This window comes from Lepisma saccharinum, chromosome 24, assembly GCF_977018435.1.
Source record: "Lepisma saccharinum chromosome 24, izLepSacc3.1, whole genome shotgun sequence".
NCBI lineage: Eukaryota > Metazoa > Arthropoda > Insecta > Zygentoma > Lepismatidae > Lepisma > Lepisma saccharinum.
In genome coordinates, this window is record NC_139252.1 from 57,683,565 (window position 1) to 57,696,817 (window position 13,253).

The 13,253-nt window shown below is 35.7% G+C and overlaps 1 protein-coding gene across 2 annotated transcripts in view; it reads left to right on the plus strand.

Annotated features, from left to right (window-relative positions):
• LOC145978213 (luc7-like protein 3) overlaps nucleotides 1–13,253 on the plus strand; it is a 55,887-nt gene that overhangs the window by 16,212 nt on the left and 26,422 nt on the right. Inside the window, exon 5 of one of the 2 annotated variants that reach the window (XM_083110667.1) lies at nucleotides 2,819–2,985. In XM_083110667.1, the coding sequence (XP_082966793.1) occupies nucleotides 2,819–2,985 (167 nt within the window). The remainder of the gene's footprint in view (nucleotides 1–2,818; nucleotides 2,986–13,253) is intronic. The other variant, XM_083110668.1, reaches the window with a different exon arrangement.

A 13,253-nucleotide genomic window follows, 5' to 3' on the forward strand; every position in this document is an offset into this window, starting at 1 on the left:
GACTGTAAGCAAGCATCTGCTTAACATGCACAAACAAGACCGAGGCTACATGATGTGCGCCAATGAAGAAGCTTTCAGACTGAAGTCACAGATGACAAGCGACGCAGTCTACTTCAGTATAAAGCAAAACGTTCTCATGCAAGTGACATGTTTAGCTCCTTGTCACATATTGGTTCAAAAGGTTGAATGAATGAATTACTGAGGGTCTGCTTCCAAGTGACACATGTCACTTGTTGCTTCGGTCTGAAAGTTCACCGAGAAAATGGTACAGGCCAAGTGACAAGCGACGACTTACAGCTTATGTTGCTTCGGTTCGAAATGTTGCATTTACTTCTAAGGCTTGATTTCCAAGAGCCACGTTAAACAGGATATATACACAAATTCATGTAATACGTATGCTTCTGAACAGCAAAGATTTTTAATTGTACCGAAACATTGAATATTTTGATATTAACATTTGTTTCATATTTTATGACGTCAACATTTAAATTGAGACACAAACATGCAAAAGCTTGTTTTAAGTCCATTTCATGGTCAGATGTGCTCATCAGGACTACATGTTTAGTTTTAACCTTAGCTTACGCGTGCTATATGAGAAACTTACGTACCGGGAGTCTGCTCACAAGCCCACGCATTCTTTTATCACCAAAATTCAAGAAAAAATTTTGTTATTGAATCCCTGCTTCCTTTGCTGATTATACAGGGTATACACAAATGAATGGTGTGGTTATATATGACAATAAAAAAATTGTTTTTCAACTTACGTGGTTGCAGCAAACACCATATGTGAGTTAAAATTACAATCCTTCAATTTGGGCTCCCCTGGTCAGACGACACACATCAACGCGGTAATCAAAGTCATTCCAGATGCGTTGTAACGTCCACTGTAATGTCCTGCACTGCATGCATTATCTGATCACGAAGTTAATGGATGTAAGTTGGCATTGGTTGTGCATAAGCCCTGTCTTTAATGAACCTCCATAGAAAGAAATCGCATGGCATAAGGTTCCGGGGAATAAGGGGCCAAGGGAGAGTGTGATGTTTTTGTGGAAATTCCTTACGTGATGAGGCCATATTTGAAATCAGCGTATCAAAGAGATAGTAATTTTAGCTCTCACATCAAAAAACTCTGACAGTTTCTGCCTCTAACAGTGTTTGCTGTAACCAAGTTAAAATATAATAAATATATTGACATTTATAACCGCACCATTTGTTTGTGTACACTCTGTATATGTGCAGTTATTTATTAATTATAATAATTACCAAAATTTTTATCATTAATAAAAAATAATAACAAATTATTGCATGAGTGTCTCGCATACATTTTATCATTCACTAAAACTCGCAAAAGTCTTTTTTTTTTATTAATGCTTTTTAGCTTGTAGAAGTGCCGTTGTTTATTAAATATAATAATTAGAATAGTTACCATCATTACCAACCAATTGTACACTGGCACGAGTGTCTTGAATGAGACACATTCAAAGATGGCACCTGATATGCGCACCAAGTGTATTTTGTCTCCTAATTACATTACATTTGTTTTTATGAACAAAAGTAATAATTAAATATTGGGAACATCCTGGGAAACAATGTGATGTATTTTCAAACAGTTGAAAAATTAAAAAACAGAGATGGTGGGCCTGCAAGGCCCCCCCTTTCCCCTTGGTAAGCTGGGGTTAAAATTGTATCTGAACTGTTATATACTGTCCACTGGGATTGGCCAATATCTGTCTCTTGGCTGCTACATCATGCACATTTCTTTTAGCTAGTTGTAAAATATGTCACTACAAACATGTAAACTCATAACAGTAACTTCAAGTGAAATAGGTTAGCTCTAATTGGTAAAAAGAAAAAAAATTCTGTTTTTCTTTTTCCAAAAAAGCTGGGTTTTTATCGGAAAAAAACTGTCCATTCAAAAAAGCCAGCTTTTTTGCAACTCTGATAAATAGTATTGAAGTTATAGTTTAAAGAAATTGTAAAGTGTCTTCTGCTTCAGGATGTTGCATCGTTTCAGAGCATCAGTGTCATGCCATTACGTGACTGATTGGTAGTTGATGCCTCAGGCTGTTGTTCTACATAGCACATGGCTGCCTCCAACCCTTTTTTTGTCTTGGGTTCTTATAGGGAAGATCAGATTATCGAGACCCAAATTATCGATATTCTGTTGTACTATTACAGGGTGTGCCATGGGAAATAGTACAAAAGTGAGCACCAAAAATCTGGAATGCAGGGTAGGTACACAAAGTGTATTGATGGCTGTGCAGTACAGACACAATGTGATTGTGAATACACAAACACTCATGTCAGTTCTTTGAAGATGTGGCAAGAGATCTCCAACTGGCTTAACTTCATCTTCCAGCTGCAGTTGTTGCACAACTTCCAATTTGTATGGGTGGAACTGTAAATCCTGAAGCAGTAAACCACAACTAATGTCCATGACTTGTTGGACATTTTTGTACTGTCGTCTGCTACCCCTCATGCTTCAGGTCGATGACCGAAACAAATTTATTGTGTTCCCTTCGATGGATTAATGCTACAGTACTATTTTCAAGCACGTAAGGCTCCACAGTCTGAATACGCACCTGCACTTTCTTTTGTGCAGGGTTTCCACTTGTACTATTTCCCGTGGCCTACCAAGTACATGCTGTCCCACATAAAACTGGAACGCATTGTATGTATTGTTCATTACAGGCGTACTGATGTTTTGTGGGACACCCTCTATTTACATGGTAGGATTTTCATTATAACACTTGTGCAATACGTGTAAGGTGTCATATGCAACAAATATTTAAGTAATTTAATTGACCTTTTATTTCAGACCAATAGACAAAAGTCCAAGGAAGACAAAGACAAGAGACGGGAAGAGGAGAGGAAGGAGAAGCTACGATCACGTGAAGAGGAAGAGAGAAAGAAGGAGAAGGAAAGGCGCAAGAGAAGGGAAAAGGAAGATTATAAGAAAAGAAGTAAGAGTCGCTATAGGTCCAGGTAAGCAACTACTTATTTTCATAACCAGATGTCTTGTGGATTAGCAAAGGTATTTGAACATTAGTGTAGACAATACTCAATAGTTTACAATACCACAAAACCTGTTTCATGAAATTAAGAAGGAATGCCTAACAACCTATGCATTGTGGATACAAATGTTCGGTGCATTTTGAACACCAGGGTGTTGTAACTATTTTATGAAGCTGGGGTTAAGTTAGGTTATAGTTCTTCTTGTATGTACGCATTGCTTGCATTGTAGAATTATTTTCCTGTAGTTTACGGTTATTACAACCATAAGAAAACAGTTTTTCGTTGTGACGTTTCAGGAGAATACACAGACATTTATTTTCATTTTGACTAAAGATACAGTTATAACAATGGTTAGTAATTTTTTAAACAAAAAGAATCCGTTATATAATGGATGTTGTCAATGTTACATTGGTGTAATATAGCAACTTAACTGTGAAAAGAAGCAGTCTGTTTTATTTTTATTTCAGATAAAAAGAAAATCTGATCACATTATTTTTTTTTAAATTACGATTTATTACATTTCTAAACTAAATATCATCAGGTAATTCAAAGTCTCTTGATGTTTTCTCCTGAAACGTCACAACGAAACACTGTTTTCTTATGCTCGTAATAACCGTAAACTACACAAAAATAATAGGTTAGGTTAACTCCACATATTTAAGGAGGAATTGTATTCTTCATTTTCAAAGATTTCAATTTAGGGCAATTACTGCTATTAATTATTGTTAGTTTTTTAACTTTTGAGTTCATTTTCATAAGCTTGGATAATATTTCCTCCACTTTATTTGTATCCTAATTAATTCAAGTCCAGGAATTAAACAGAATCTAGATTTTTAAACGGAACTAAATTGATTGATTTGGTGTTTTAAGTCCACTTTATGCACAGTAAGGCTAATCAGGACTCAACCTACGGTTTAAAGTGGGATTCGAACCACTATGTTCCTCCACCAGGTATCAAACCTAGGGCCCCCTTGATTACAAGGCGAGGATGCTACCATTGCACCATCGCGGAGGCCCTACGGAACTACATTTCTTCAGTACATAAAACATGTGGACTGAATTTCAGCCTCTCTCATGTCCAGTGAACAAAACAAAGTGTATTTTGCTACTGTAATTACAATGCTTTCAGGTTATTTCTAAATGTCTATATTCATTTCATGTAAATTTATTTATAAAGCCGGTGGTAAGTAAACAAAATTCTGGCTTGATGCTTTCCTGTGTCAGTGGTAATAGAATGTTTAAAAGATCACAGTAGTAGAAATGTAGTGAAAATTATCATTTCTGACACTTCATATATAGATAGACAGATATTGGCTATTATATCATTACTATGTTATTTTAAGCAATTTGTTGCCAGAAAATTTGTTAAAATTCAGCAATTAATAAATCAAAAGTAGAAATATTTTAATCATCTTCAAATCACCGCTGTAATAAACTGAAGTATGTTTAGTGTTGTAATGAGATTCCTAAAAGAAAATACCCTCTTGTGAACAAATGTAATGTCTTTTTTTGGCAGAGTCGCCCACAAAATGGTGGTTAGCATGGCGGAAAGTAAGATCGTTTCTGCCGGCAAACAGGATGTAATATCCACGTAACTGGAGCTGCTAGCTATGTAATGAAAGAAGCTCGTACAATTACAATGACAGTTACAATTAAAATGAACACATACCTTGTTACACGAAGTGTTGGAAATGATGTCCTACATCCACACATTTACGACATTTTTAAAGGAAATTTCCACTAACATGTATCAGTTCCTCTTCCAAAATTGCTTCAGTTTCCCTCCTGATATTTTCTTTCAATTCTTCTAATGTATGGTTTCAGGTTTGAAAGCTTGGTAGCCTGCTACACAGACTTGATGAAACTGCCTGTTTCTTGTGCAAGGCGCTGGAGGGATTTTTGATGCACTTCGTCGTCTAGTTTCTCCTCATTGAGCACACACTGTTTTACCCTTCGCTTCTTATCAAGAACAGACCTGATTACCTAAATTTGTTCACAAGTATCCCAATGCTGTCTCTTTGTGAAGCAGAAACATCTGAGAAATTGCTGCTAAACATATTTTAACTTCCCTACAATTCATAACGACATAAGGGTCATGCATAAAAATTCGTTGTTTCAAATTGTACGGATCGCAGGTAATAATGCCATGTAATACGTTGCGACGAGCTACATGACATTCGTTCAACTTATTGATTTAAACCAGACAACGACGACTCCATAACTGAGTCTCAACGATCTTGAAACGTGCTAAATGTCATTAGTTCGAATTATTTGTTTTTAAGAAACTTTGCCTGATAGCGCTGGTGACGCGTGCAGATCGCTGGAAATTTAATTTCTATACCTTAAGATTCCAAATAGAAAATACTTAATTTACAACTAACAATAACCACTTTCCATAGTAACAGCACTAACCCAATTTACACATGCGAAATTCCCCCCCTCTGTAAAAGAAGAATTAATCATTTAAGCATTTTCACAAACAACCAAATACAAATGAAAGAAAATGTTGAAGAACGCAAATATGAACACAAGAAACAGTGAACTTATTTATTGAGTTGAATATAACACATGTTTCCTGCTTATGAAAGCATTATCAATCAGTCCTTATTGAACTATGAGACGTGAAACAACTGTCGATACGTGATCGAAAAAATTACCATTTATAGTCATTTAGCATGCACACTTTATGTTATATAAAATGGGTTACAAAAGTTCATATTACTTCCTAAAATTGACATAAAACCAATCTTGGAACATGCTCCTCGTTTATTTTGGCAAGTACTGTACGTTTCTTGAACGAGAATAGATCATTTTATGTGTGCACACAACCTTTTTCAAACATGGCGTCGATGGCCATTTTGTAATTATCGCATGGTTTGTAGCGAGTACTAGTACCGTGTCACATAAGTTCCAACACACGCGAGATAGCTATCTCTTAAACGAACTTTGCGTATCCGTAGGTACCACGATTTGCGAGAATTTTCTTCTTCTCAAAGTCACTTAAGGAAATTTAGTTTCCTTACCTTGTGTCTCGGGAACGAAGAATCCAGCATGCACGAGTCCACTCCTTACCTCTCTGGGAACCGAGAGCTCGACTCACTTCCAACGTTTGTTCTGCGTTGTACTTCTACTTCATGCTATTATCTGCTGTTTTATCCTACAGCAGACGTCAGATTCGTCCAGAAACCACTGGAAACAATTACAATTTCCTCAACAGTCGTGACATAACTTTCTTCACTCCATTTTTCTTTACCGGAAGTCCCATTTCGATCACCGCGCACCCCTATCGATAACTACCATCCTTTTTCACAGAGCACAATTGTCTTTATCAAACAACAATTTACATGATTTAGAAACCACGCGTTAACAAATATGTGTATGCGTTAAAAAACCTATTGTAATGCTTATTGAGATAAACTTTATGCTGTTAATTAAACAATGGCATCTAGACCAAAACACTGTAAATTTTATTATTTTCCGCCATTACTGCGAATTGCCCATGCGTGCAGTGGCCGACACATCAAAATGTCCCAGTGCATAAGCAAACCGCGAGCAAATCGGATATCAAACAAAGGAGTTTACAATTTAAATACGCACAACGGTCAGAGCCATCTAGCGACTCCTCGCGTAACTACGAAAGCAACAAAGTTTTATACTGCATAGGCATTCCACCTATCGTGAATTCTCTACACTAGACGAGTTCATCGTCTTAGGACGTAAGTTGGGCTACTTTATCCCAGCAAACACACACGAAAGTCAAGTTACCAGAATGCCTTATGACAGCTCGTCATAAATGGCGCCCAACATAGGGCTGAACCCTCACACAATACTTTTGATACAATATTAATTTCAGACTTACATCAAACAAACATTCATATTCTACATATTCACTAATATACATTTTTAATATATACAGACATATTAATTTATAGTTTACAATATGAAACATCCCGGATCACCAACTCTGGTGACTCCCATCATTCTCCCGAAAGAAGGAACCTCGCATGTGTCTTGGTGTCTTGCAAAACATAGTGGCTTGTATATTCTTGGTTGGAACAGGAAACAAATGAATGCCTAGGCCCACCGCAACATTATACTTACTTGACTAATAGCCCGCCGCAAGCATAACCTAACTTGACCTTTACCACATCATACCTGCCCTCACCTGCAAACTCAACAACACCCCCATGGAACTACCTAAACAACTTTTATTTTGCTTCTGGATTCATTCTATCTGAGCTAATCACTATTTAAAGGCGTAGTATGAGCCTTGTGTGCTACTACCCTATTGCGCTGCAGTTGGTATTTTCTTAGACCTGACCACAACAACGATGCAAATAGTGGTGTTCCTAATATTTATGAGATGAATACCCTTGAGCAATCTATCATTGAAAATGTCTTATCTTATTTTGGAGCAATCAGGAAGATTTCAGGCTCATCTCGCATGCTAGTACGCCGCAGAAATTTCACCTACTTGGTCAACTCGCCCACCGCAGGCTCAATCTCACTTTACCCATACGAGAAATTTTAACCTTGCACTTCCCTACCCCACCTTTATTTACCCTGTCCTTAACTACTACGTCTGATTCACAGCTAAACCCCATCGTCTGTAACATTTCATCCACACCTTCCAAATTCAAATCTAGTAATCTTTTCACCCAAATTTTTACCTTGTCCTCTGAACAATTCCAAACTTTACAATTTTCTATCGACTGGTGATCCATTTTTTCTCCTGTCACACAGTCTATTAATGACAGCGTAGAATCTTTACTGTTCTTTACACAAAGATAAGGGCCGACAAAGAGGTCACAATATTTCCTTATCACCTTATCTCCGGTACCACTTAAGATCTGATTCTTAACGAAGACTAGCTTACCCTCTCCCACTACAGGTTTCACATCCATCTTAGCATTTTGTTGCTTCAATTTATTTTGCCTTTTACTGAGGCTAGACAGATTCGCCATGACTAGCTTGTCATTCCACGTGACATTGTTAGCATCGACACCCAGCGTCGATATATCGTTCAAACTCTTTGTCATGTTTAATCTCAACTCCATTGGAGAATATCCTGTTTGTGACGAAATGGAACCATTCAGAAGGCGCAGAGCTTCAGGTACTCTTTCCGGCCATTTGTTATGATTGGAATTACAGAGTATTCTCATCAAACGGTTCAATTCCGAATGATAGCGCTCTACCCAATTTGAGCTCGGATGGTACACCGGAGTGTAAACAAGTTGTACCTCCCATGTTTTCATTGCATTCTGAAAAATGTTCGACTTAAATTGTGGTCCATTATCAGAAACTATCCTCTGAGGAATCCCCAAATGAACAAAGTACACTTTTGACAATTTATTCACAATGGTATTAGCATTGCTGTTAACCACCGGGTATGCCACCATGGCATAATTGAGAATATACTTTGCTAACCAGTTGAAACATCCCAGAACCCTTTAACATGTTAAATTTCTTTTACACAATATCTACATTCAAAATAGATCCCATAAAACTCAAAATTTGGTGTGTCAGATAGCCAGAAATATGTTTTTCTTACAAACACAATTCGATGTTTGGACAAACTCAGCAACGTTAATTGCAACTGTGCAAGGAGAATTCACTAAAGCCAGAAGCTAAGTCAAACAGATGACGACAACAGCCCCGTAAATACATAGCGCGCAATCACTGCCACCAATTGTATCACTAACATTTTTGTTATTAATACTGGAACCGAACCAGGATACTCGCCTTGAGTAAACCAAAGATACGTTTTATGTCTTATAATTTCACGCTGCTATGCAGGATTAATTGAAATTAATTTGTTCCCTCTTGAATACTGGTTACCATCGGGTGGCATATCTCAGATACCCCCTACCATCACCATGTCATGTATACAGAGAAATCAAACCTATTGAATGTCGTTACTTAAACTCTCCAAAATACAGACTCCAGACGAACTTGTGTCAGCACTAAGCCGACACTAATGGCAAATGTCCCCTCGACACCCTATCGTTCTCACATTTTCTATGTGTGGAGACGTATTTTCCCAAGGACGAACAAATACAACATCCAGTGTCCCTGATGTTCCCTTGTGTTTCTTTAGAACGCCAATCAACACGATTCTACCCGAGAAATTCGCACAAAATTTTACAATGAAACTTGCATGCACATGTAACAACAAATTCAAAATGATACTGCCCACTTAAAAGCTGTTGGCTCCAAAATGATAGTGAGGCTGCTTGACTTGTTAAATGCTCCCATTTTAAATTTCCCGCACCAGACTGTCCATCAGATATCTTTCCTGAGCTATAAATTTGACACTAGATCCCAATTGAACTGACGTTTCAAAATAAACACAAGTAAAAAAAAAAAAGGTAAAGTGTTCCCCTGTGCATAGCACCACGCCATGAAGGCGTATAGGGGGTGTGGGGGTAACGCCCCACACTTTCTTGATCCGGTCGTGAGTGGGGGTGATGTGATCAGCATCACGCCCCTGACCGCCTTTACCCCCCAGGGTTTCCCCCAGGTACCCATGTTATTCGACGCTGGGTAGGTGCCGGGGCCGCTTCCACCGTTAGAAAAGTTCCCGGATTTGAACCGGCCGGGGATCGAACCCGGGACCTTGAGCATGGTAGTCAGACGCGTTACCGACTGAGCCACCGCGGCCACAAAATAAACACAAGTTAGTATTCAAATGATAATTATATTCAAAAATTTATTTTAAACTACCCAAAGATACATACGTTATTAAATCCTTCAAATTAAATATATTATCTTTAATATTTACATTTTTTACAAAGCGAAGTTACTTTCACTGATTAAAGAGTGATGATCGCTCCGATGATCTCAACAGGCTTCATCTTTGAGCAATCATACTCAACCATATGCATCCCATGCCATTTTCTTCTGACATGAGTGCGATGCCAGATCATTCTAACCCTGTACCAAAGAGAGAAAGCCAATTTAACCATGCTAGTCAGTATAATACAAACTCAGTATCAGCACAATAGGTAGTAGCTATGGTGCTATATTGGAAAGGAAATTTAAGTTTACATATACTGATAACTTTATAATTATTATATTGATAAAAATGAAAAAAAACAAAACTAGAAACAACCAAAATTACAATAGCATCAAATTATGCCTTTGTTTACAAGAATATTTATAAGATATCAATGCTATACATAAGAAAATATATATATATATATCTTTGTTATCTCCTTCCAGGATAAAGCAAGTCTTTGTATCTACAATTCTGAGCTTCAGTTTTCGAAATTCATCATCTTCTCAAATCACCTCCAAACGTAGAACATATAAGTGTCACTCTATGCGACCTTCCTCCAAGCACTCATTTGAGGAACTGTAACATTCACAAGCCAGCCCCTTAAGGAAGATGAAAACATATACTTATTCACTGCTTCCAATTCAACATGGCATCTTTTATACATATCAGTGTCATTCCATAACTTTCGAATCTTTATAAGATTATATCATGATCAAAGTTCATTCAAGTCATAAAAGGCTTCTATATAACTTAAATATCCAAGTTATTATAACGTTGCCAAGTTTAATCTTTAAAAGCAACAATTATTATACAAATATATCACCATCCCATATTGATATATCTGTCCTTATCTTTGTTCCATCTTGAGCTCCCTACCAAGTCACAGACAACTAGTATTAGAGCAACTAGTTCAAGCCAGATTTTTTAGTATGTGCAATCTTCAATTGTTTTTGTTTTATATTTTTGTCCATAAGTGCTTAACAGCTTGAATGTTTGTGTTGTAAATGTACATATTTGCTCTCTTACAGCTATTTTACTATGTATATTACAATATACTTATCTAATGATTACAATTACCATTTTTTTGAATGTTGATACAAAATACTAAGTATGACATCATATTATACATTGAACAATTTTAAAGAGTTGACCTTTGTATATAAACCTTGATGCCAATGCAAATGTACATAATTTCAATAAATTTAATTATAAATTTGAATGTATCATATCTTTCTTGTCTGAAAGAACACATATGATTGAAGATATTTGTTTTTCTTATTGCCAGTCAAAAATAACTGTTATGACTAACTTATTATAAATATTGCACAAATGTAGAACTTTGAACTTAGCCTAACCTTTTTGAAATGTTGTTATGACAATGTATTATTTATATTGTCATACTGGCGCTCAACAAGGGACGAACCCACAACAACAGATCTGAGCACTACTGAGACTTTTAACATATAATAATTAATATAATGCCTCTATATTTACAAACTGTTTTCATGTTTAGCATTATAATCAACTGAGTATAACTGAATATTTTTTTTTATGAGTATAACTGAATATTTGTTTTCCAACAATAGAACAAGAACATGTTCATCATGAACCAATACAGTGCAACTACACATAGTGAGTTTTTAGTACATAATAATGTTGAAAAACAAACAAAAAAAATCAAGTTGTACATACCAACAATTATCTAATGAAGTTCCATATGAACCATTTTTACATAAAACAATGTAGCTTCATAACCTTTTTATTTATTATGAACCAATGAAGCACCATTAAGAACTTCATTCTTAATCTGAGAGCATAATTTCTATATTAATCTTTATTTAGTCAAAAATATATTAATTATAATTTTCTATATGTAGAGTAAGTTACCTATGATCCAACTAAGTTTCCCATTGGGTATTCATCCATTTGTCTAGTAACATCAGCTAACAAGACAAGAATCTAAGTCCCTGCATCAAAAGCAAACATCCTCAGATTTACAGAGTGTCAAAACTAAGATTTCTTACATCACAAATCAATTCATGCAAGAAATGTATAAATTATGATGTGCGCACAAAAATTATAAATCATAAATAACTGTTGTTCCTGAACTCACAGCGTCACGGCACGAATTTCCTATTCTGCCCTTTGTGAACACATTTTGGAGCCATAATGCATTCTAGCATTTTAAAGGAACCTACTACTTGACTTAAGCTTGAATCAACACATGAATCTCTTTGCTTCTTGTCAAGTTTATTTCTATTGGAGCCTACAATTCAACTCTTGGAATCTTAAGAGCTCTAGTAAATGTTTTAAGCCAAAGCTAAATCTTAGCATTAAAATCTATTGTGCACATGATATCACATTATATTATACATTTTTTGCACTACAAACTACACATAACAAAGAATATTTGTTATCTTGAATTTTTCCACCGTTAATCACAACTAAGGATCAAGATATATGAATGAGGACCAATGTCGGATTACGAAGATCAACTTAAGGCAAACTCTACACATGAATACTTCATACCTGAACTAATATTTCAGACTCAAGGAAAGGAGCACGAAAAGTGAGAAAAAAAAAAATTTACATTGACATCTGACAAAGGAAAAATTATGCATAAAGTACTGTGACTCACAGTACTACCCTTAAGCAACAGTCTAAGAGAAGAACTCAACCAACCAACCCACATGGGTATGGTTGTGAAACAAAGCAGTATCTTTTGTCCTTCAAACCAACAAAATAAACAATATGTTATCAGTTAAGATATCATTATCATGTTTTGTAATATGTTTGAAAATATTGCATTATACATTTATGAAGTATGAACATAAATATTGGATATATAATCTCAGATGCATGACACTGTCAAACATATACATGTGTGTATTAGAAAGAATTTACAACCATGAATCAATTTTCAATTATCAGAATTGCTTTGAGTGTGCAATTGAGAAAATACTATCTGAAATCGTCAAATAATTAATCAATCTGTGTCTACTCTTAATATAGATCACACTTATAGAGAATGACATCACACTGACAATACCTTGTGAAAGCTCATTACTATAATATCTTCAAGTGCAAAGATATTATATGATCATGTCAAAGTCCTTTGATATGTTGTAATAGGAAGTCACAAATTAACGTTGTTGCTCATTAGAATAAAACAACTAAAATATACCTCATACCAACAAAATTTCATCACAGTCTGTATAAATATTTTATCCTAGCAAGTGCATTGATAAAATAACATATCTCTGAGGCTTAATTGACTAAAACCTTTTTAACGTAGTCATGTGTGATTTCAAAAGTCATCAAAAATATATCTAACATAGCTTTAATCCAAAACATGGTAAGAATGGTTATCTCAAAAGATAATTGATACTTACGATCATTATCAATATAAGACACGTGGTTCAGAGTAATCACTTATGTAATTAAGTACATTTGTATTATA